The following is a 23,187-nucleotide window of genomic DNA, read 5'->3' on the forward strand; positions in this document are numbered from 1 at the left end:
GTTAAATGCTAGGTAAAATCACCACACAAAAGTCAATCTAAGACAAATTGTTGAATGTTTAATGTAAGTGTTACTAAATTTTTTTCTCTATAAAACCAATTTTAAAAGTATCTAAATAGGGAATAATTGGAAATCCAACTCTGGTTGAGATAAAATTATCTGAAAATTCCATAGCTTTTTCCAACAAGATGCTTGTATACTAATAAGAGGATGAGTTTACTTATAAAATCAACTAAACCCAGCCACATTAGTGGAAAAAATAACCAAAATAGCACCCCCACATGCCCTGTCTTCATCAACCCATGAATCCACAAAACCAAGGCCCTTACAAGCCATTCAGTGTTACTTCAACCAACCAGGAAGTGTAAGCTACAGAGGAGTCAAGAAATCGTTGAAGACAAAGGTAGTATCTGTAGTGGTTTCACTACTCTGTTGTTGTCTTATGCTGATTATTAATCTGTACGTGCAGTATGGTGCACAAGGGGTTTGTAATGTTTTATTCTAGTTGGAGCAAATTCTGGCCAAATCACTGACTTCTCAAAATTGATTTGTTGGGGGAAAAGGGGTTCATATTCCATAGGGTTAGTAGGTGGCAGGTAGTAGTTGGTATAGGCAGGTTATAGTACAAGCTTCTGGTTTTAGATAAACACACCATTAGTAATGTTTCGTTTGAGTTTGCTCCATGTTTGTGTGTTCAACATGGTGGCAGAAGAACTGAGAATGAACTCACCCATGAAACACCCATTCAAAAACTTGAAGTCATCTTCATCTGAGGTTGGAGGAGTTGCCTGTGCATAGTTTCCAAATAAGTATCTGGGATTTTATACACAGTAACAGATTGAGAAGCTGAAGAGCTGCAGGTTACAATGAAGGTCCTACTTCATTGTCCTAGCAATGGTTTGCAGGCTATTAAACGGTAGGTATGAAACAGCAGACATGCAAGGAGCTGACCTTTCTGAGAAGCTGACTGTCATCTACTCCTCAAATACATATCTAGAACTAAACTCAATAAAGCCTTCTCAGAGCTTGGTTGCAGGAGCAACAGTGTCTGGGACAGGTTTTCCTGTGTTGATGGCGTATGGCTTCAGCAGCAACAGCAAATGATACATCTCCCTCCATGAGATTGCAAAGGGCACTTGCTCTGAATCCAAGATTTTTCTCATACACTCCAAGTCTGTCTTACCCATCCTGGAACAGTGCACAGTGGAAGTCATTGTTTTTAGGTTATAGCTAAAAAGGCAGGATTATTTCTATTTGAATTATAACAGTATAGCTATAATTGTTGAATCTCAGCACCTCATGGTCTTTTAACTTACTGAATTCTTGAAAGGTATGTGAAAGCTATTATTCCGATTTCATAGCCAAGATGAATACACTAAGCACAGGACACTTGGCACAGGGATATAGGCCAAGGGTCTTAGCTCATGGACTTTTTTTTCCAGCCAGAATAAAAGCACCACCCTCCTTTCTGGGCAGTAACACCAGGAAGGGGCTGGTCATTGAATCAGCTGTAAATGCTGGCTTGGTAAATAACCTGCCTTAGGGAGGCACTTCCCTACTTGTCACCTCCCTGCATTCCAGTGGAAGGACCAGCTTTCCTTTTTACTCCCTTTTATTTTTACTTTATAGTTTTCACTTAAAATGAAGCTCTTAAAGACAGGTACGATGTTCAGGTGTTGTTCATGGAGGCAAATTTTGAGTTTTAGACTGAAATACCTATTTATAGGTGGATTAAAGGATAGCAATAGAAACAAGGTTCCAAAGGCCAGAAGATGTAACAGTTTCTTTGACTTAGACTTTGGCCATGGATTCACACTTGTTGGAAACCCCTGTAACAGTTTTACTTCACACTTGTGCTAAGTTGTGTTCAGGTAAGGTGTTTTTCTGGTTTTGTATATGTGTTAAAACCACAGTATGAAAGACGTGTAATCCACACTTTTTAATGGCATCAGATGGAATTCACTGCTTTTGCTTTCATAATCAATAAAAATATTTTATGGAAAGTGGTCATTGTCTCCTTAAATTTAATCGTGTACCTTTAAATAGAGTTGAGCAAGGACTCAAAAAGCATTATGCTTTAGATATACTTATCAAATCATCTTCAGATGACTGGACGGGGGGAAGAGGGAGAGGGCAATACACCCCTGCCACTCCAGAAATCCTAGTTAGGAGATACTCCAGCTGTATTACCCAGTTCTATCAGGCACATATGGACTGTGGATTTCTCCTGATTTCTGGTGGACTGGATTGGGAACACAACTGAGGACTTCGGAACTGCGCTAGTACCTAGAAGATCTACCAAAACTTTAACATGGGCGATTTAAAACCAGAAGAAAATGTAAGGTTATCCATGCTTACACTTAATTTACCTCAGTTATTACCAGATTTCATGTATCAGTGGGCTCTTCTACGTTGTCTCTTTGCAGTAGTTTGCTGTATGTGAATTTACTTCTCTGTTTCACATACACACTTATTTAGCACTTTCATCTGTAGATCTCAAGGCACTGTGCAAAAATAGCGTAATCAGACTTAGTTACCAATAGAAAGGGTTTTATTGAGGTATTTAGTGACGTTGGCAATGTAACAACAATCTTACATAGTTCGATTAATGAAACAGCCATATATCAGCAAAGGATTCTAGAAAAGTTGATCTCTTCTGGTAGTTTACAGTAGGATAAAGTATGAAGGCATGAAATCTCATGCTGTTTAGAATGCTCTTAAAAAACTGCAACAAATTGAACCAGATTTTACCTGTAGTTTCAATGGAGTTGGGTATCTATCTCAGCAGAAATCATTAGGAAAAGCAACAGTTGTAGAAAGACGTGGCATGAAATTCATTGTGTATCTGCCTAGGCAGCAGCATTGCCATGCAGGCAGTGATCAGTACCTCTAAACCTGATGATGCCAGTCAGTTGCTCTCATGGTTAATTGGAACAAGTACTGAAATGGGGTTGATAATATTTAAAGACTATCTTGTATCAGTCTCGCTGCAGTTTAAAGCTGTGCACCAAGCCCATTCCCTTGGCTGTGTCCATTGATGTACAGAAGTTAGGCACAGGTCTCTTAACAAGTAGTTTCTTACCTGCTGGTGATGGTAGGGAGAGATGTGGCCATTATATGTATACATATGGTCAAACTGATGTAATTAGTATAGTTAAGGATAAAAAAAAAAACCGAATACTTGTCCAGTGCTGATAATTAGTACATCCTGGTTTAGCAGCTTTAGTTACAGGATGTATCTCAATAAAACCAGTGTCTGGACTTCAAGTAATTAATAGGATAATTACTATATTATAAATAATATAGTTCTGAAAGCTGCTAACTCTGCTGACGTGGCTTGCAGCACTTCTGAAATGCTTGTGAAAGACAAGTCATTGAGCAGTAGTTGGAGATTGCAACAACCGTTTTCCTTACTACCTAAAATTAGGTACTTAACCTATTTATGGATGTTGAGATAGAGTGGGACTGACTTTAACTGCTGCAGTGGCTGTATGCTCCCATTTAAAAGAAGCATTTAGTATTTGGTCACTTCAGACTAAGTGAATGTGAAGCCAGGTTAGGCAAAACTTACAGTATTGGTGTAAAATTACAGTAGCAAAACTTAAGATGTTAATGGAGTTTCTTCTATGATGACTAAGCAGATTAAATTACAACTAATGCTATTAACTTACTACTGGAATTTATTGTCTTGAAAGTGTATTACAACTTTGCCCTGTTTTAATTAGTGCCTCGATCTCTGTTTCTTACAGAGATTAAAACCTGATTTTTCAGTAATTGCTGTTTATTAGATACCCTGGTTGGTGGGTTTTTGAAGCCTGTTGATTTCAGTTACTCACTGTTTGAGATTCATTGTGACTAACTGCATAAATCACAGGTCTCTACATAGAAGTCAATAGCCAAAACATTAACAACAGGAGAACAGCAAGTGCCTACTAGGGGGAGTTGGATGAACGCCAGTTTGAGGGATACTGTGCACTGGTCAGCACTGACCAGATGTGGAGTTGTTATTCCTATCTTGATAAAGATACAAAGCAAATTCACACACAGTGAACCATTTCTGGCTAATGGGTCTGTTCTGACTGTGAATTGTGAATATGGGGGTCTTTTGAACTATGTCTTGATCTTATATATTAACATAATTTCATTTAAGGTAGTAAATTATTGTGAACAGAACTGCTATAACTGCTTTTAGGCTGTGGGTGCAAATGAGTAATTGGATAAGTCAAGTATTTGTGATCCTTTTTGAATAGCCTTAGATTCACGTTGTTTAGATATTTAGATAATGTTTTGTTTAGTTCCTGTCCTGCCTGCTTTCATTGTCTGTCTCAGCATCCCTCCCTCTCTTACGGGGCAGATTTATGCATGTACTGAATTATTAGCAAATCTTAATCCTGGTAATATAAGTGGTTAATTTTTTTCACGCTTTCATAAATTTTAATGTTTTTTCTAAATATGAAAGAAGGTGAAAATTTGCAACACTTTTCACCTTTTTTTAATCACAAATCTTGTACCTGGAGGAAAAAAACCCCAAACTTTTGGGCACTGAATTTTAAGTGTACAAACAGGAAATAATATGTACTACAAAATGAAAGCTTCCTAAAGCAGAACATCCAGTACCCTCCTAAGCACAGAACTTCATTCTGGACATGTTGTCTTCCGTGAGTGCGAGTGGGAACTGTCCACGTAAAAGGAAGAAAGACAATAACAGACCTAACAGCCCTTTCGGTTTTTCCTCTTTATCAGCAATGTTCCCATCAGTTTAGGATATACTTCTCCAAGGATTCAAGCCTGAATGAAGCTTTCACTAAGGTGTAATTCTATATTTCACTTAGAGAAAGGCCTACGGCATCAAACTGAACTCTGCAGCAGAGGGTTTAAAGTCACCAGGGAAAGTGAATCCAGGCACACATTTAACTCCTTCCTACTTAACCCCTCCTTTGCTTGCTCAGTAGTTAAGCAGTTTCCTTGCTTCTGAAGTCTAGGTGGAAAAAACCCCAAAGGGGGAGTGAGTTCCAATTCTTGATACTGTTTCCAAACACTGTTTGAGGTCATCTTCTCAGTGATTACTGGTATTTGTTTTAACTTGGAGATAGACAAAATGTTTATCGACTGGTGTCAATGTTAGTGGTTTAGCACAGATTGTAACAGAAATAGTTACAAAGTTTAGCCTTGGTTTTGTGCTTTTCAGTATCTCTGCATATACAACATTTGCCAACTATTTAAATTATGATTTCAAACCTATTGCTGTAATCTTTTATTTAAAGTATCAAGGAAGGGATTAAAACATTACCTATTGTATACAAGTATATATAAAAAGTAAAGAAATGTATATGCTAATGAAAGTTGCCAGTAAGTCATGTAATGGAATTTAGAAAACCCTCTTATTTTTATGTCTTTTGTAGCTGCCACTATATAAAATACTAAGTTTCTACTGAAAGCATAATTAAAACCTAGGTTTTTACATCTACAATCTTTGTGTTTCCTTTCAGGTCTTGAGTCGTCTCGGCCAAATTTAATCCTTGGATTGGTTATCTGTCAGAAGGGGAAGCGTCCCGCCACTGGCATGGAAACAGAAAAGCCAGAGGAAAAGCGAAGCCGGATTCAAGCACATGAGGAAAGTGGGACGCTAGCAGCTTCACAGGAGAAGAAAGCTCCAAAGTACACCCATTATTCAGGAGACCCTGCCATAAGTACAACACCACCTGGATCTCCTCCGCCTCCACCGCCACCACCTCCACCTCCCGCTCCAGACACCTCAGCAGTCACACCTTCAGTGTTAAAGATACTGTCCTCAATCAAAAGTGGAACCACAACTACTGCAGCACCACCAGCTCCAACTGCTGCTTCTGCCAGCACTGCTGCTACCCATTCTTCATCCACCAAAACGGCCACACCGCTCGAGCACATCCTGCAGACGCTTTTTGGCAAAAAGAAAACTTTTGAGCCTGTTGCTAAGGATCCTGAAACTGCCCAGGCCTCAAATCAGGAAAGTCAGGCTGCTGCTGATGGGGGAATTGCAGCCGTTCCTTTGTTAGATCCCATTGTGCAGCAGTTTGGCCAGATGTCAAAAGACAAAGCTATAGAAGAGGAGGAGGATGACAGACCATATGATCCTGAAGAAGAATATGGTCCAGAGAAAGCTTTTGAAATGCAGATTGGTGACAGTGAAAAACGATATAATGCGGAAAAGCCACCAAATACAGCAGAACTAGAGGATGAGGCCTATGATCCAGAAGATGAAACTATCTTGGAAGAAGCAAAAGTGACTGTTGATGACTTACCTAACAAAATGTATACAGATTCTAAAAGCAATTCCTCAGAAACATCTGCTTCATACGTCCCCGATTTATCTGCATCCTCATCCTTGGTAGAACAGCAAAAGATGTTGGAGGAATTAAACAAACAGATAGAAGAACAGAAAAGACAACTAGAGGAGCAAGAAGAAGCCCTCAGACAACAAAGAGCAGCTGTCGGTGTTTCCATGGCTCATTTTTCAGTGTCTGATGCTTTAATGTCACCACCACCAAAATCTTCCCTACTAAAACCTGAAGTATTCCACCAGGACCAGCAGGGTACACAAAAAGTAGACTTACCTTCCTCTTTAAATCAGCAAGCACAACTTGTAAACCAGGGTTGTGACCCACGGCAAAGCAGAGATCCTCGCCAAGCTCGGAGGATGGCAACAGAGACTAATGACAGTGCTGATGCTCGATTAAAGCCCCAGGTGGTACAGAATGAGATGGCCACAAGAGAAATGGCTCCAGCCGGTTTTCCAAATGCTTTGCAGACATCACTTGGTAAGGAGGATAAAGCTGCTCAGCCTGCTTTTACTAGTGATAATTGGGTTTCAAGTGAAACCATCAAGGCTTCCACAGTGTCCCAGAAAGAGTCGTCTAATAGCAAATTTGAAAACACTCTCCAAATCACTTTGGAAAACGTGAAACAAACAGCCTCTGGAGAACCTTCGACCAAACCTTTACGTAAGGTGCTGCTTCCAACACCTCCAAGTACATCTTTCCAGCCTAATTTCCCCACATCAACTGACAGTCAGTCTTTGCATGATATGCATAAAGTGTCGTGGTCAGATGAGTCAAACGAAATGATGGGAAGAGATTCTTTCTCAAATCCAATGTTTACTTCTCAGGAACAGGCAGCCGGTCACTTTGAACCAGAGAGGGGTCTTTCAGCAATGCAATATGATGAGCAAAGAAATCAATCTCATCAATTTGTAGAACAAGCTGAATCTCCATCAGTTCAGGGTGAGGGTGGACCTTCCCAACAGCACTTTGAAGAAAACCGAGCTGGACCTCAGTTTGGTTTGTCGGGGCAGAAAGGAGGACCTCCACAACCACTCATGCAACCCGGAGGACCTCATGGACCTAATTTTAGAGGACCAGCACCACAGTTCCCTGAAGAGCATGGTTTTCCAAACAATGATGGGCAAAGAGGACCTCCATCCGGAAGATTCGGAGGTCAGAAGGGTCCCATTCCTTCCTTATTTTCTGCACAGCATGGACCATCCTCTCTTTTTGTTGATAACAGGGGCCCTGCCCCTCCTTATCATGGTGTTCCAAGAGGAATGTCACCATCTCAGTTTGAAGATCCCAGGGAACCTCACATGGAACAAAGGGAATTCTCAGATTCCCAGTATAATGAAATGATTAGGCCTCCAGGGCAGTTTGAAGGACCAGATCAACCTCAGTTTATGGGAAACAGAGGACCTTCGCCTTTCCCTTTTGGAGGTCAGAGACGACCCCCACCAGCTCAGTTTAAAGGACAGAGAGGAGGCCCTCAGTTTGGAGGGCCAAGAGGTCCAGCCCCGAGTCATTTTGGGGGACCAAGAGGGCCTCACCCAAATCAATTTGAAGGGCAGAGAGGACCAGCTCCAAATCATGTGCCTGGTCCAAGAGGACTTTTGCCACAGCCGTTTGAAGAACGGAGAGGGAATTCACCACCCAGATTTGCCAACCAGAGAGGTCCAGCACCAGTTCAGTTTGGAGGACCAAGAGGATCCACACCTGGGATGTTTCCAGAAGAAAATGAACCTCCCTCTTCTAGGTTTCATTTCCAAGGTCAGTCACAAGGCATGAAGACAACCCCAAGACCACTCCTGGACCTTCCAAACCATCCGTCCCACAGAAAAGAGATGTGGGATGAAGCTGGACCATCTGCATCTGGTTCCAATATTCCTGGACAAGGACCTGACTCGGAAGGACAGTGGTCAGCACCTGACTTCCGAGAAGGCAAAAATCCTGAGTTTAGAGGCCAGGCATTTGAAGGGAGACAGAGAGACAGATATGAGGGAGGAAATAAAGACAAGGGCTTAGATCAGCCAGAGTCTCAGCAAGCAGATAATCGACAAGGTAGACCCTTTGAGGAAAGACGAAGGGATCGAGAGCACAGCAGACCTTGGGAAAGAGACCGTGGCAGAAACTGGAATAGAGACCGGGACTGGGAGAGACACAGAGACAAGGATTGGGACAAAAATAGAGACAGAAACCCAAACAAAGACAGAGAGAAGGATTCGGACCGAGGTAAGGACTGGGAAAGAAGCAGAGACCGAGACAGACCAAGAACCAGAGAGAGAGACTCCTACAGAAGACGTGACAGAGATCGATCGAGAAGCAGAGACAGAGATCGCGACAGAGACAAAGACCGGGACCGGGATCGGAGCAGGGAAAAAGACAGAGACCGAGAGAGAGATCGAGATCGTGACAGAGACAGAGGAAAAGATCGCAAAGATCGGAGCAAAAGTAGGGAAACCAGTAAAGAGGTGAAGCCTGAAACACCGAAGGAAACTCAGAAACCATCAGAAACAGAAGCTTCATCTTCCACTAATCAAGCATAGAACTAAGACTGATATTTCCCATAATTAATAGACTTTTAGAACACAGCATGGACTGAAGCAACATCTTGTACATACTGTATATTCTCACCTTTACAGGAATCCCTTTGTAAAACTAGCCTTACACAATGTCCTGACAAATAATAAGCAATTTTGGAACAACTGTGAATGCAACTACTCGAATGGGTAAAAGGCAAGAACACACCGGACTGTCACTTGCTGCATTTTGTGCATAATGTTTTTCTTATCTGAATTCACAGCGTTACCTGTACTGAGATTTTGGTTTTTCTACTTGCATCTTTATCTTAAAGTTTCCATTTACAGTACAGAAATGGAAAAAGTCTAAGAAGAGCATATTGCTTTTTAAGATTATAAAGTTATGTTTTCCAGTAACTTGAATTGTAATTTTATAAGAGAATTTAATCCAGACTTTAGGAGCCATACTTTTACATCTCATTTACGTGATATTTTGGTGTCAAAAGTTGATCCTACAGCACATGCTTTAATAAAAAGAAGTCCAATGTTGCTGTCTTGTTTATTTGACAACAGAAGGGTCATGTCTATTTAGGCAAAGGCTGCAGAAGAACAGTGTTAATAACTACTTGTGACTGATGAGGATTTGAAAACGGAGTGTTATAAGCTTAAAGTGCACTGTCTTCCTTTTTATATACAGGTATTTTGTGGTTTGGAATCCCTCTGTTAAGTGTACAGCAAAGAAACAAGTCATCCTTGGGGGGGTTTCATGAGGGTGAGGGGTTTTCATTGTCACGTTTTTACAGATCTGTCATTAAAGAACATAAAAGAGGAGCACCTTTACAACCAGCAAAACTTAAGAAAGCCTCAGTTCTCTGAACAAGGCTAAGACTCAAATGGGTTGGCTTACCAAAGGGAAGTAGTTGGTTAAATTGGCAGCTGAATCTGTTCCTTTGATTGAACTGATTTAGTGGAGCATTTCTGGGGTTTGCTTTGATTTTCCAGAACTTTCCCATACACTTAAGAAATTCCCTGGGGCTTTTTGTTTTGTTGTTGGAGCCTGCTTAGCCTGATAGTGTCTATAAACCTGTCCACTGAAAAAGGTACAACTGCATTGAGCTTGGAAAGGAGAGCAGCGGGACTTCACGTTGGATTCAAGCGGGACTTTTCGCTGTGAAATCCATCACACGGCTCCTTTTCATGTGGTCCTCATTCTGAAATGTGAAATAACCCCCGCTAATTTATTTGACCGTGTAAATGCACAGTTGGGTAAATATTTTGATATTTTTATAAGATAGTTTTGGAGATATAAAACGAGTTTCCTCATAAACATTTACATCTTGGAGACTGCGAGTAGCGTGTAAGCCACGTGGCACAGTTCACATCGGCGCATCTTTGAAGCCCTGCTACATGGAGGATTTGCTGGTGGAAATGATCATCTGTATCCTGAACCTGTAGACACAGCATTACAATGAAAATGCAACCATCTCCTATGATGTAAGATTTCTTTTCTTAATGTTTCTAATTTAAAGACACCCATAAAAGTATGCAAGGAGTGTGCTTGTTTAGGTTTACTTGATAGAAATCTCTGTAAATTGTATTTTATATGGCAAATTATATCGCTGTACATGAAAATACGGGACTTGGCAGGTTTTTGTTACTGTAAAGTAGAATAAACATCTACAGAGAGCTGTTGTCCCCTTCTTAAATCTCTATGTGAATGTTGCTGTGTAATTGTTGCTGCTTCTCAATGAACCACAGGAGACTGATGGCGCATAGGTTCCTTTCCTCATTGTTTAACGAAAGAAGATGCATCACTATCAAGTGAGGTTTGGTTTTAGGCATTCTAAAAAGCCTGTGCAAATCTGTGCTTCTGAGTTTGAGTTCTAAAACATGCTCTAGTTTATTCTGAAGGGGTTTTTTGTTTGTTTGGATTAGGAAGTTTGTGATTTGTAGATTTTACAATAAAAAATGGCTAAAGAAAAAATATATTCAGGTCAGCTTTGAGGTTAAGAAAATCTCATTCACAACATGTATGAATTCCTTGAATTTATATGGAATAGATGTATAGCTTTTCATCTAAGAAACACTCCTGTGTCATAGATCAGCTTGGGGAATCTCTTCTGACTTGAGAACACTAAATGCATCCTGGCATTTAATGGCCAAAAAATCACCAGCATCGAGTCAGGCATTAACGACTTTATTAAAGCACAGCTTTAGACAGTTTATAATGACCTGGACCTGGATTTTGCAGCCAGGTCCCTGTGCTCACTGGGGAGACCTTAAGAGCAGCTCCAGTGCCTAAAAGGGCTGCAGGAAACCTGGAGAGGGGCTTGGGACAAGGGCCTGTAGGGACAGGCCAAGGGGAATGGCTTGAACCTGCCAGTGGGGAGACTGAGCTGAGCTCTTAGGCAGAAGCTCTTCCCTGTGAGGGTGCTGAGGTGCTGGCACAGGGTGCCCAGAGAAGCTGTGGCTGCCCCATCCCTGGCAGTGTTCAAGGCCAGGTTGGACACAAGGGCTTGGAGCAAGCTGCTCCAGTGGAAGGGGTCCCTGCCCATGGCAGGGGTTGGAGCTGGAGGAGCTTTAAGGTCCCTTCAACCCAAACCAGGCCGGGAATGTCATTGCTGTTGCAGCCGCATTCAGGTCACCGCGGGTCCCCCTGCTCTTCTCAGTTTCCTGGCCGTTCCCTCAACGGCCCGACTTGGACAAAGCCCCAGCCCCTCAGGGTCGGGTCCCCACCCGATATCGGGATCGATATCGCGATCAATCACAACACGCTCACCGCACGCTCCAACCACCGCCTATGGGCGGGGCGGGGCGGGGCGCAGGCGGTCACGCGGTCGGTCACGCGGGCGGCTGTTGGCGGCGGCGCGCGCGGGGGGGGGCCGGGTCTGTGCGGGAGGCGTTGGGGGGGGAGCGTTGGGGCGGGCCTGAGGAGCGGCGGCTCCTGCTCCCCACACCGGGCCCGGCGCGTCCCTGTGCTGCGGGGACACCGCTGCCCCCGGGGCCCCTGAGGCCCATGGGCGCTGCTGTGAGGGAGCCGTAGGTACCTGGAGCCACCCGTTCTTAGCGGGGCGTGCGGCAGGGGAGATCCGTGTCTGTGAGCGGGAGGGAGGGTGGAGAGGCCGCGTGTGGTGAGCCGGCGGTGGTGCGCTCGGTGTTTATAAACCGAGCGGGGGGGGGTTTCCTTGTTTCCCTTCTGTTTTCATTTTTAAATGGATAACACTGCTAATTCTGCCAGGGTTTATGCTTTAGTGTTCAAAGAGACGTTGGTAACCGATTAGGTTTACTGTAGTCATGTCAGGATCGGCCCCGGAGCAGCCTCAGACCTCCATCCCTCAGAGCACACCCAGTGTTCCCGATCCCGCTCCGGTTGCTGTCGGACCTGGAGGCTCAAGGGACGTTTCCTTTGGTGAGCAAAACCTTAGCTTCACCGCCCCAGACGTCAGCCTGGCGGAGATGATGGAAGTTGAGTACACCCAGCTGCAGCACATGCTTTACCCACCCGCCGAGGCGCAGGCCAGCCAAGGTGAAGCGCAAGCCAGGCTCAGTGCTTTCTCCTCCTCCTTGCCTGGTAACCCTGCAGCCCCCCCCCGGCAGCCCTCACCGCGCACCAGGCAGGAGCGGGGTTTAGCCACCAGCACTGGGATCCCAGGGTACCCGGTTAGCTGCCAGTCGGGGTTACTGGCTGAGAGCAGTTCAAACCCACGGCTGGGCTATGGTGACCTGCAGGAGCTCAGGATGATGTTACTTAGCGAGTCTAACCTCCCTTTGAGCCACACAGATAAAATGCCTCACAGTAGCTCGGTAGCAGTCCCGGGACAGAGTTTAGCAAAAGTTAAATATGGTGAGAATGGTGGGAGCAATAAAGGAAACGTACTTGTTGAAAATTCGGCACCAGAGCCTAGATCTAAACCTGCAGTCAGAGTTCGGTTGGAAGACAGATTCAACAGCATCCAGACAGAGATCCCCAGATGTCAAGAGCCCCAAGAATCTGGAGTAACCCGTAACAAGTGTGTTGCAATTACTTTTAGTTTATGTTGTTAGACTGTGTTATCGTCGTAGATTTCAAAGCTGGTTTTCTAAATGAAGCTTAAGAGCCATACTTTGATTTAACACGTGAGAATGATGAGTTGGGCTTTCTAAAAGGTGGCTGCAACTCCACTGACTCAGATTAGGGCCCTCTGTACATTGCATGAATGGTGCAGCATGCAGTTCCAAACTGCATTAGTTTACAACTTTATTCTTGATAACAACATGCAATATAAATGGAGGTGAGAGAAGAACATTTAACATGCAGCTTGCTAAAAGGAAAGGAGATTACCTTTTTATCATAATAAAATATTAAGGGCTGTTGGTTAGTGTTACAAGATAGTGGCCTGACTATGGGGAAAACTTTGAGCAAAGATACTGTTACACCCCTGGCCCTGTAACTGTGTTTGTGTGCTGATGAAACATCTCATTGAGGCATAAAGCCTGTGTTACTGCACAGAATGAAATACCTTCTCAGCTGATTGTCCCTGAAGCAGGCAGTATGGCAATAAGAATGATTTCTCTTTACAGTAAATGGAAGTAATTTCTTGGTGGTAGTGACTAGGAGTATGTGTAGCTGTACATCTTTGTGTGCTCATTTTCAGGTAGTCAGTCTGGTATGTTCTCTGTGTTGTGTCTTTGTGTGTGTGTGTTTCTTTTTAAGTCTAGTAACATTGATTCGACAGCCGTCTGAACTGATCGGTGTTCCTCTCCATCAGCAAGAAAACAAGTGTGCTGCACTAGGGAAAAATAAGACATCCCCTGCCACTCCTTCCTCACAGTTCCCATACCCAGTATTGACTATGAATGCATATTCTACTGCTGGAGGTGCCAACCCTTCACAAGCACAGGTAGGTAACACAGTCACCTCTAGTGCTCTGCTGATTTCAAAAGCTAATAGTGTTAACCTCTTAGGTGTAATATAATTCTAGAGGTTTGTGTTGAAGTGTGACTTGGTTTGAGTAGGGCTGGTTAGAGTGAGCCGTATTTGTTTAGTCTTACATCAGTCTTTAAGACCATCCAAAAATCCTTGCTCAAATCAATGGTGTGGCATTTGTAACAACCTGCATCCAGATAATGATCAGTAGGCTGTTAGATTTATTACTAGAAAGACTGTATTCTTGAGTACATCAGTGCATCATCAGCTTTGTCTGTGCAAGACAAGGAGATACATGATACCATTTTCCATGGTTCCTTTCTTTCTAATCAATTCTGATGGAAGATAGATTTCCCCCTCCAAATTCAAGAGTGATAGCGTGGCACTGAGAAGAGTCAGAGGTATCTCCCAAAAAACCTTGTGTCTGTCAAAATCCCAAGGTTGTGGGCAGAACTAATGGAGATTTATTCTGATAAAATAAACTGAATCACAATTGAATCACAGGTCTAAAACTTAAAAAGTTAACATGAAGATACCAAAACAGTCTCTTTTTTATGTATATAGCCCTCTAAGTTACAGGTTAAAACTTAAACAGGGGAAGTTTAGATTGGATCTAAGGAGGAAATTCTTTCCTGTTAGGGTGGTGAGGCACTGGAATGGGGTGCCCAGGGAGCTTGTGAATGCTGCATCCCTGGCAGTGTTCAAGACCAGGGCGGACGAGGCCTTGAGTGAGATGGTTTAGTGTGAGGTGTCCCTGCCCATGGCAGGGGGTTGGAACTTGATGATCTTAAGGTCCTTTCCAACCCTAACTGTTCTATGATTCTATGATTCTAAGTATTCCCATTTTGGTTTTCACAGACCTCTAGTGCATCTTGTGCTATTTTGGAAGCTGCCAAACATCAAGACCTTGGAATATCCAAGGCATACTCTTTCTGCTATCAGGAAATTGACTCCACGAAACAGACAGCAGGGGCTATGAATAAAGCTTTACCTGAAGAAGTTTGGGTTAAAGTTGGAGGTAAACCACTTCTTTTCACTTTGCTTTCTTTTGGCTTTCAGATCTATTGTTGTTCTGAATTTGTGTGTTTTTTAGAATGAATATGATTTTAGTGAATCATATTGGGGGTGGGGGGTGTTATGTCTGAGATATGCTATAGGTAATATGGGACTGGATTTCTCCAGGTACTTGTGAGTTTAGTTCCACTTTCAAAATCATTTAGCACTCCTACCTGGAAGTGAGAAAACCAGGAGGTTGCAAAGTGCCTTTGAAAATCTGGGCCTTGAGTAAGCAACTGGTTTCTTTCTACAATTTTTGTCCCCCAAAGTTGATACAACAGGTCCAGTCAGTATCAAACTGAGGAACATGTAAAGGACTACTTCAAGTGCTGATCAAAGGCAGGCATGAGCTCAGTGGGTTTGCTTAGAAAACAGAAGCTGGGTGGATTTTGAAACAGCAAGTGGTGCTTTAGGGCTTCTCAAGGAAGCTGTGAGTCTATCTTGGTTGGCAATAAAACTTCAACGATCACTCCACAGAAATAAAGCAACACAAAAAAAATCCCCATGATCAATGGGAGGGTCATAAATAGGTTCTTCTTTTCCTCTTTGTTTTTTCCAAGAAGAGAGCTTGTGCAAGCAAGCGCTAAACAGAAGGAGTTGCAGCCAAATAAGCCCATTGGATCCAAATATAGATCGCAAACCTCTCAGTGAAATTCAGAACACAAGTGATGGTAGCCAGAGTGCCAACGCTGCCCAGGGCCCCTGGCAGGCAGCACAGTCCAGTTCAAGCCTGCAGATGCAAAGTGGTATTCAGGATGGAATCGCTCAGCGAAGAGAAAGGCATAACCGCATGGAGAGAGACAGGAGGTAATTTCTGTTAGGAGTGGTAGAACAGGTTTTGAAGCTGATACTGCAGTATTCCTGTCATTCTCCAGAGTCAAATGTAAATTGGACATGTTCTGCTTTACCTACAAGGACAAGCGGTGCAGGTAGTGAGGGCTGGGTGTTTGTTACAGGCAAGAATAGAATCATAGAATAGTTAGGGATGGAAAGAACCTTAAGATCATCAAGTTCCAATCCCCCTGCCATAGGCAGGGACACCTCACACTAAACCGTGTCACCCAAGGCTCTGTCCAGCCTGGCCTTAACGCTGCAAGGGATGGAGCATTCACAACCTCCCTGGGCAACCCATTTCAGTGCCTCACCACCCTAACAGGAAAGAATTTCCTCCTTAGATCCAATCTAAACTTCCCTGTTTAAGTTTTAACCCGTTACCCCTTGTCCTATCACTACAGTCACTAATGAAGAGTCCCTCCCCAGCATCCCTATAGGCCCCCTTCAGATACTGGAAGGCTGCTATGAGGTCTCTATGCAGCCTTCTCTTCTCCAGGATGAACAGCCCCAACTTACTCAGCCTGTCTTCATATGGGAGGTGCTCCAGCCCCTGATCATCCTCGTGGCCTCCTCTGGACTTGCTCCAACAGCTCCATGTCCTTTTTCTGTTGAGGACACCAGAGCTGCACACAATGCTCCAAGTGAGGTCTCATGAGAGCAGAGTAGAGGGGCAGGATCACCTCCTTCGACCTGCTGGTCACGCTCCTTTTGATGCAGGCCAGGATACGGTTGGCTTTCTAGGCTGCACAAATGATGGATGAATGATGACTGATGTATGTTGTTGTGATTGTTGGTTTTTACTCTATAAACAAATAAGAGAGCTTTCCAAACAACCAATTCTATAAAGACAAAGTAACTTGTGTAAACACGACTGATACACAAATGCAAAGCTTGTAGCAAACAAAAGGAAGTTCCCAAAGCCCACAGCTTGTAGTGCATGTAAGTAGTCTCCTTTTATTTTTCCCTTCCTCTCTCCCATGGTTGCTAACCTTTTGTATTTGCCTGCAGGCGCAGGATCCGGCTTTCCTGTGATGAGCTGAATCTTCTGGTTCCATTCTGTACTGTTGATACCGATAAGGCAACAACTTTACAGTGGACAACTGCATTTCTGAAGTACATTCAGGAAAGGCACGGGGATTCTCTGAAACAGGTTTGACCTCTAACTTCATTCTTGTTCTTGATAAAAACATGAAATGGCTTAAAGCTATCACAACACAGCTTGAAGTGTGTGGAATGCTTCTGTGTGATGCTGTTTTAGAAGGACTGCTGTATCCTTGAACCTTCCTTTATTTTTATGTTTGCTTTTTATTTTGTTTTTTAGCTGTTTTGGTTCAGCAGTGTAAAGTCATAGGATGTCCTCAGGCAGGGGTTTTCAAGTCAGATATCAAGCCCTGAGCATGATATTATCTGGATAACAATGTAGAACTGAAGTTCTCTTCATTCATTCTAACCACCTTCATTTTCTATTAATTCCCACCTCAAAGTGGGAGTGAATATTAAAGGATTATGTGTTGTATGAGCAGCTCCCATATAACTACACCAGTAGTTGCAATTTTCACTCTATTCAGTATCGTAAGAGGGTTGGTGGAGTCTGTATAGAAAAATCTGCTTGTCTAAATAGTGGGATGGCCCCTCACCACTTCCTACTAGAGGGTCTTTTTTCCCCCAAAGACACTAGTGAAACAAAAACTACACATCTGAAGTAAATATCCACATTAAACATAATTGCTATTTCTTTTCTTATATTTTCATTTGTAGGAATTTGAGACTGTGTTCTGTAGTAAAACAGGCAGGAGACTAAAAATCCCAAGGTCAGACGCATTTGTAACATGTCCTGCGCAGGAAAATACGTATGGTTATGAAGACCAAGTAGCCTGACCTCTGACCACCTTGAGTTGTACGGCTAACAATGGCCCACGTTGTTTTATTTTCTCCATTGTCACGCTGAATATGAATTACAAAATGTAACTTGTAAAATATATAAATAGAGCTTTACAGAAAACATTCTTTATTCAAAATGGAAATGACAGTGAAGTACTCGCAATAGAAATCAGTGCTCTGTTAAAGGGGCTTTGGGACCTACAAGAAAAAGTCATGACAGCTACATATTTCTCCCTTTAGTTATAAAATACATGTTCTTTTTCTGTTTGTCATTCTACTTCGGGGCATTTTGGGGTTTTTCATTTGTTTGTTTTATTTAAGAGATGAGCCGGTAGAGTTAGGAATAGCTATAAAACATTCATTTGTCCTGTTATTTTAATGACTAGATGCAAATGTACTCTTCAAGTGTAAAAAGAAATTGAAGTTACTATATTAGAATGCCCATATTTTTTCATTAAAAAATCAGATTGTTTAATGGCATAAGTGCATAGTTCCTAAACCGTGCTTCTATAATGAAGTGTACATTTGCCATATGCATTTTAACATGCCTGGCCCCAAAGAGTAATACAATGGTGTTAGCATTCTTCTGTAAATACAGTGCTGTTTTTAATGTCTGTCCCACAACTGTCCAAGAGGTTCTTGTGTTGTTACTTTAGTCCAAGAGTGGCATATTGTAAACTGTAGATTATTTAAAAGCACAGACTATTTTCATATTTAAAGCTAAATACAACTCCTTTGTTCATAGGCTTTAGCATATAGGGCAGAAACAGAATAGTGTGGGAGCTGAGAATGGTTTTACTGATTTTTTAAAATAGATGATATTATAGTAGGTTTTAAAGGACAAAAAAGGGCTCCTGAAAGAAATACCTTTTTAAATCACGGACATGGACAATTTTGCACCAGTTTATTCCCAAACAATCCTAGTAAAACCATTTCTGGAAAGCGGAATTCAGCTGCATTAGTTTATGTATAACGACACTTACAACATCACAAAGGTTAAAAAAAATCTCCTTTTATTTTTACAACAGTTCATACAGGGCTTTTTTACTGGACTTGAGACGAGCATCCTTTCTTATTGGGGGGTTCATTCACAATTACTGTGCAAATAGCTTAAGTAGAGGTCATGAAAACGCTGTTACTTCATTTCCTTTATTATCATATGGAAATACACAGAAATTCTCCCCTGTAAATTAAAATATATACATTTCACTTTGGCAGAATTTGACTGTAAGAGGATTACTAGTTACTGGTCTTGGCAAATATTTGAGGTGCAATCTGAGAATTGATAACTGACAGCACAGACCTAAGCTAAGGGCTTTACTTGGGCTAGAATCTTAAGATAGTGAAATATAGGATACTTAAATGCCTAATTTCCACCAATGGAAGGAGCAGTTTGGTGCCTGAACACCTTAATAGCATCTGTCTTAGTGCACAAACCTGCAATAACCCACCCAAATCAGTGGGAGCAGACCAAGGGATTCAAGTGACAAGGCTCAAAGAGTGATACAGTGAGGTCGTGATCTTTAGTACGCATTAAGAAGGAATACTGCTTCCTCTCACAGGTCTCTTGAACAAAGGGAGAAAGAGAAGGTGAGGTTGGTAAGCAGTAAAAATTCTGGACAGTAATTGGGGGGGAAGGAGAAAATACTCATAAAGCATCTTTTAATGAAAAGTTTTCATCTGATGCTTGCTTTCTCATAGAACTGTGTCAAAGTCTCCACTCAATACAATAGAAGGCACAACTGTCCCTTTAGCACTAGGAGGATTCTGTCTGTTTTCTTACAATGCACTGTTTATTTAAATAGTCAGTCACTTCTCCACTTCTTGTACTGTTGTTTTATGATTTCTTGGAAGTTGATACTCCGACAGCTCCCATGCAAGCCGATGTGTCACATATTCCTGGAGTTCCCTGAGCCCCAATAGCACCAGGAGTACCAGGATCCCCTGGAAGACCGGGTTCACCCTGAGCACCATCACGACCATTTTTAGTGACTCCAGGTACACCAGGTGGTCCTAAACAAGAAAGGGAAAGCAGTGACATGAATTATTTCCTTTTTTTTTTCCTTTTCTTTAATATATGTGTAAATATATGTGTTACTTATAGAATTCTTACAATCCTTTGTCGTGTCTGTATGTGAGACTTGTTGAGTACAAGGTGTTGAATAAACTTAGCCTGACTCTGGAGTATATGCGTTGGATTTTTTAGACTGCCTTTGTGTTGATTGTGGATGTTTAGTATTGAGTGTGTTTGATTTGCCTTTTGCTGACCAGTGTGGAACTGGATTCCATCTCAGTACTGCCTCAGTCATAGTAGTACCAAGTAATTACTAACCAGGATTATTTTACACCATCCCTGAATAGTTTGCTCAAGGGGTGTCCTTATTATTGTGACAACAGGAGCGCTTACAACTGCCCCTCCTTCCCAGCCACCAGCTTCCTCCTTAGTGGGAGGCTGTGGCCTTCACCTGCTTTAGCTCATTGCACCTCCTTTAGTCTAGTTGTAATTCAAATTCTGAGTTAAAGGAGAGTGGAGAGAATGATGATAAAGAACATCTCCCTGCCATTACAGATCAGGAGTTTCCTTTGTACCTGCGTCTGCTTTCAAAACTGTACTCGCAATGAAATACATGGCTTGTTTATTGGCAAAACCAGTTTCTGCTTTGGGTGACTCAAGCTGTTACTTCTTTTTTTCTCCTTCAGATGCCAAAAAAGATTCACAAACCACTAACTGCCCTAACAGCAGGCTAATGAGGCTTCCTAAAATAGGATTCTGTCTCCCTGAGGGACACTTCTATCAGTATAAACCTGCTTTTCTGTCTCAATTATGGTAGAGAGATGGTGCCTAACTCTTTTTAGGCATGGAAGTGATGAGCTGCATCTGCTGTTGATCTTACATTTCCCGAGTAGAACAAATGCTCTCAGTATCTAATATGTGAAACAGCCTCTTTCTACATGCTTTGGAAAAGAAAACATTTATGGATTAATGCAATTATTTTATGGAAGGATCTAAGACAAGGGGGTATAAATATTCTACTTCTATGAAATCATATGGGTGCAGAGCCTGTAGCTTATTCACTGTACAGATGTAATCACAATTAGAAAGCTGCTTTAATGGGTGAGCAAAATAAAGACTATTCTTGCAAGTTTCTAATAGAGACTCATTAATTTGCATAAATTAATCTTTGAATCTTTTGAGAAAGGATTTGTGACTTCAGGAGCTGGGATTAGAGCCAGGTACAGAGCAATAGCACCGCTTTCTCTCAGAATCACTGCACTGGGAAGGTGTATTTGCTTCTGGTAAAATGAAATATGTCCAGAAACATGACATGAATTAATGAAGTTCTGCTGTTCCAACTCTCCCCACTGACTCTAACCCCAGGAAAACAACCCCACTATAACAGTTACAGGGCCAAAGTGGTTGTAATGCACTGCTGACACTATGCAGAGCTGTCCCTCTTGAACCATGACTGAAGTAATTTGCACAGACTTACCTTGAAGTCCTTGATCACCATCAGGCCCATCAATACCTTGGCCAACAGGTCCCTTGTCTCCCTTCTCACCAGTGTCACCTTTAATCAAAACCAAGAGGATTTCAACAATGGGTTGTGAATTGCAGCTGGATCCAAGGTCAGGAAGAGGAAAGAACAGGAGAAGCTCAAAATCCTCAGGCCATTGCCGGGATCTTTGCTTCCATTGCATCCTTAAAGATGCAAAACTGCCCTCTACAACCCCAAGGCTTGATTTTGCCTCCTCCACTGCTGAAATGAGTGCACGTTTGCACTTTATTTATGTGGGCATAAAAGAGTAGCAGGTTGGTTTAGTCCTTCTTACCTCTGGGACCAGGATCACCCAGCTCTCCCGTTGGCCCTCTGTATCCTGGGGGACCACGAGGACCAGGATGCCCAACGCTTCCCACAACTCCAGGTGGACCCGGGGGACCAGCTGGGCCAGGCCGACCCGTCATTCCAGGAGACAAGGGCTTCCTCAGGTTAGCAGCTAACTGTGCAATTTGATCTGAAAAGGAGCAATTAAAACAGAACAATTAAACCAGGACAACTAAAAACTCCACATCCACCATCTTCACTCTTTGCTTGGCTGTTTGTTGTCTGCCACCGAGTGTGCTTAATAGAGTGAGAGCTGAAAAGCAAGTGCCTGGCATTAAAGCAGAGCTGTGTACTTGGGCAGAGCTTGCTCCCTGCACTCCTACACGCTCTGATTTTGGTGAGAAATCTGCAGGTTTTTAAGCTATCGATATTTCCTTTTTCCTAAACCACTTGAAAAAATATCAAGTATTCTAGAAAATGATATTCAATGATTAAAACAAGTTTTCTGAAACAAGCTTTCAGAGTTAACTTCATCCCAGTGGTCAAATATAACCTCTAAATGCAGGACTTCGGAGGAAGAAGTCCCCTCCTTGGCCTGACCAAGGTGATGGGGTGTGCTGAAGTTCACAACAGCACAGGTTAGGGGCAAACCCTTGCAGCCAGTGCTTGCGGTATGTGTGTGGGGTACAAGTGTCAAGGCTGCTCTAAGCACACACTGCTTGTTGCCGTGATGAATCACTTAAAAATACTAATCTTAGAAAAATGAATTTCATGCCAGACAACAAGTGACCTCTGAGTAAGTTCTTACATTAAAGGTCAGCTTATTTCTTCTTACCAAGACACAAAAATAGCAACCCACAGGAGCCATCTTCTGTTCAGGATCTACCCATCTTCAGCTAAGCGTGGTAATTAAAGCCCCTTTGCTCTCAGTAATACTCACCACTTATCATTTCCCCACAGAGCTCTCTTATATGTTGTTCACTGGCCTCTTTGCCCTGCAATTAACAGAAGAATGAGGACACCTCCTACAAACCATGTTGTCCATCATCATCCCTGACAGAAGCTTCAGGGCACGAAACTCCTTGCCAGCAGCTCAGTAGGAAGCACTGCATGAAGAGGAGTGGGTTTTTCCCCCCTCTTTGAAAGATGATTGCTTCAGTTCAAAAACTCTATTCATACTAATGGCATAGACTGAATATCTGGCCTGATGTTAAAATTAATCTGGGGTTTATTTGACCTTTCCTGAATGATGAAACATGAGCTCTAGACCAAGATAGAAGTGGTGAATAGAAGCTATATTTTAGATTACCAGCTTCTACCTCACTTTCGTAATGAGAACAGGGACTTGCAGCCTGTGCCAATGGGCAGAGATAATCTGCTCATGGATGACTGTGAGACAGGATTAATTCTGCAGAGACTTTAATTCTGAAGCTTGCAAAGTGTTAATCCTTTTGCACTGGTAAACTCCCAGTACAAGACTGTTCTCTTGCAAGCAGTTGCTCACATTTGTCTACTTAAATACAGGACCTTATTCTTTGAATATGCATCCAAACCCCATGATTTATCCACTTGGGAGGCTCCCTGACTGTGCCTAGAAGCAGGTAATACATACAGGAGGCCCAGGTTTTCCTGTGATGCCGGGGACGCCTTGCTCTCCCTGACGGCCCATGGGCCCTGGATGTCCTGGGATTCCCGGTACTCCAGCTGTCCCATTAGGTCCTTGGGCGCCTTTTGGACCAAGCTCTCCTCTTTTTCCTGGCTGTAATGAAGAAGGAGATTAAAACCCACTAACACTTCAAACAGAACACATGGCCCATTGATTTCTCATGGGGATTAGTTGAGCCTTTCCCCAGGTTTCCCTAACT

General features: G+C 42.6%; 4 protein-coding genes across 11 annotated transcripts in view; 3 read left to right on the top strand and 1 right to left on the bottom strand.

Annotated features, from left to right (window-relative positions):
• The window catches only part of DIDO1 (death inducer-obliterator 1), a 50,903-nt gene extending 41,533 nt beyond the window's left edge, over positions 1 to 9,370 (top strand). For all 6 annotated transcript variants that reach the window (XM_061361541.1, XM_061361538.1, XM_061361540.1 and 3 more), the window contains one exon: positions 5,490 to 9,370. In XM_061361541.1, the coding sequence (XP_061217525.1) occupies positions 5,490 to 8,848 (3,359 nt within the window). In that variant the 3' untranslated portion in view covers positions 8,849 to 9,370. The remainder of the gene's footprint in view (positions 1 to 5,489) is intronic.
• Positions 1 to 23,187, top strand: part of BHLHE23 (basic helix-loop-helix family member e23) — a 191,369-nt gene that overhangs the window by 115,684 nt on the left and 52,498 nt on the right. The window lies entirely within an intron of this gene.
• On the top strand, positions 11,829 to 18,416 carry TCFL5 (transcription factor like 5). Of its 2 annotated transcripts, XM_061361528.1 has the most exons (7): positions 11,829 to 11,864; positions 12,114 to 12,831; positions 13,515 to 13,701; positions 14,586 to 14,745; positions 15,344 to 15,590; positions 16,626 to 16,767; positions 17,376 to 18,416. In XM_061361528.1, the coding sequence occupies exons 2-7, from the start codon at positions 12,116 to 12,118 to the stop codon at positions 17,493 to 17,495; spliced, it is 1,572 nt and encodes a 523-aa protein (XP_061217512.1). In that variant the 5' UTR covers positions 11,829 to 11,864; positions 12,114 to 12,115; the 3' UTR covers positions 17,496 to 18,416. The 2 variants fall into 2 exon arrangements, with proteins under 2 accessions (XP_061217512.1, XP_061217513.1); XM_061361529.1 differs by lacking the exon at positions 11,829 to 11,864 and having other exon boundaries at positions 12,005 to 12,831; positions 15,347 to 15,590.
• Positions 18,491 to 23,187, bottom strand: part of COL9A3 (collagen type IX alpha 3 chain) — a 35,140-nt gene continuing 30,443 nt past the window's right edge. For both annotated transcript variants that reach the window (XM_061361526.1, XM_061361527.1), the window contains 5 exons: positions 22,935 to 23,081; positions 22,263 to 22,317; positions 21,330 to 21,512; positions 20,990 to 21,067; positions 18,491 to 19,511 (listed from right to left, as the gene is read on the bottom strand). In XM_061361526.1, coding sequence (XP_061217510.1) covers positions 19,336 to 19,511; positions 20,990 to 21,067; positions 21,330 to 21,512; positions 22,263 to 22,317; positions 22,935 to 23,081 — 639 coding nt within the window. In that variant the 3' untranslated portion in view covers positions 18,491 to 19,335. The remainder of the gene's footprint in view (positions 19,512 to 20,989; positions 21,068 to 21,329; positions 21,513 to 22,262; positions 22,318 to 22,934; positions 23,082 to 23,187) is intronic.

Source organism: Neopsephotus bourkii, unplaced genomic scaffold (assembly GCF_033783945.1).
Source record: "Neopsephotus bourkii isolate Nb327-2 ecotype Australia unplaced genomic scaffold, CSIRO-AGI_Nbou_v1 NB_1060, whole genome shotgun sequence".
NCBI lineage: Eukaryota > Metazoa > Chordata > Aves > Psittaciformes > Psittacidae > Neopsephotus > Neopsephotus bourkii.

Excerpts from the sequence above, each read along its gene's own strand:
- TCFL5 (XM_061361528.1), top strand. The coding sequence starts at position 12,116 with ATGTCAGGATCGGCCCCGGAGCAGCCTCAGACCTCCATCCCTCAGAGC. Across the intron at positions 13,702-14,585 it reads CCAACCCTTCACAAGCACAG|ACCTCTAGTGCATCTTGTGC; the intron begins GTAGGTAACACA and ends TGGTTTTCACAG. Across the intron at positions 16,768-17,375 it reads ACGGGGATTCTCTGAAACAG|GAATTTGAGACTGTGTTCTG; the intron begins GTTTGACCTCTA and ends TTTCATTTGTAG.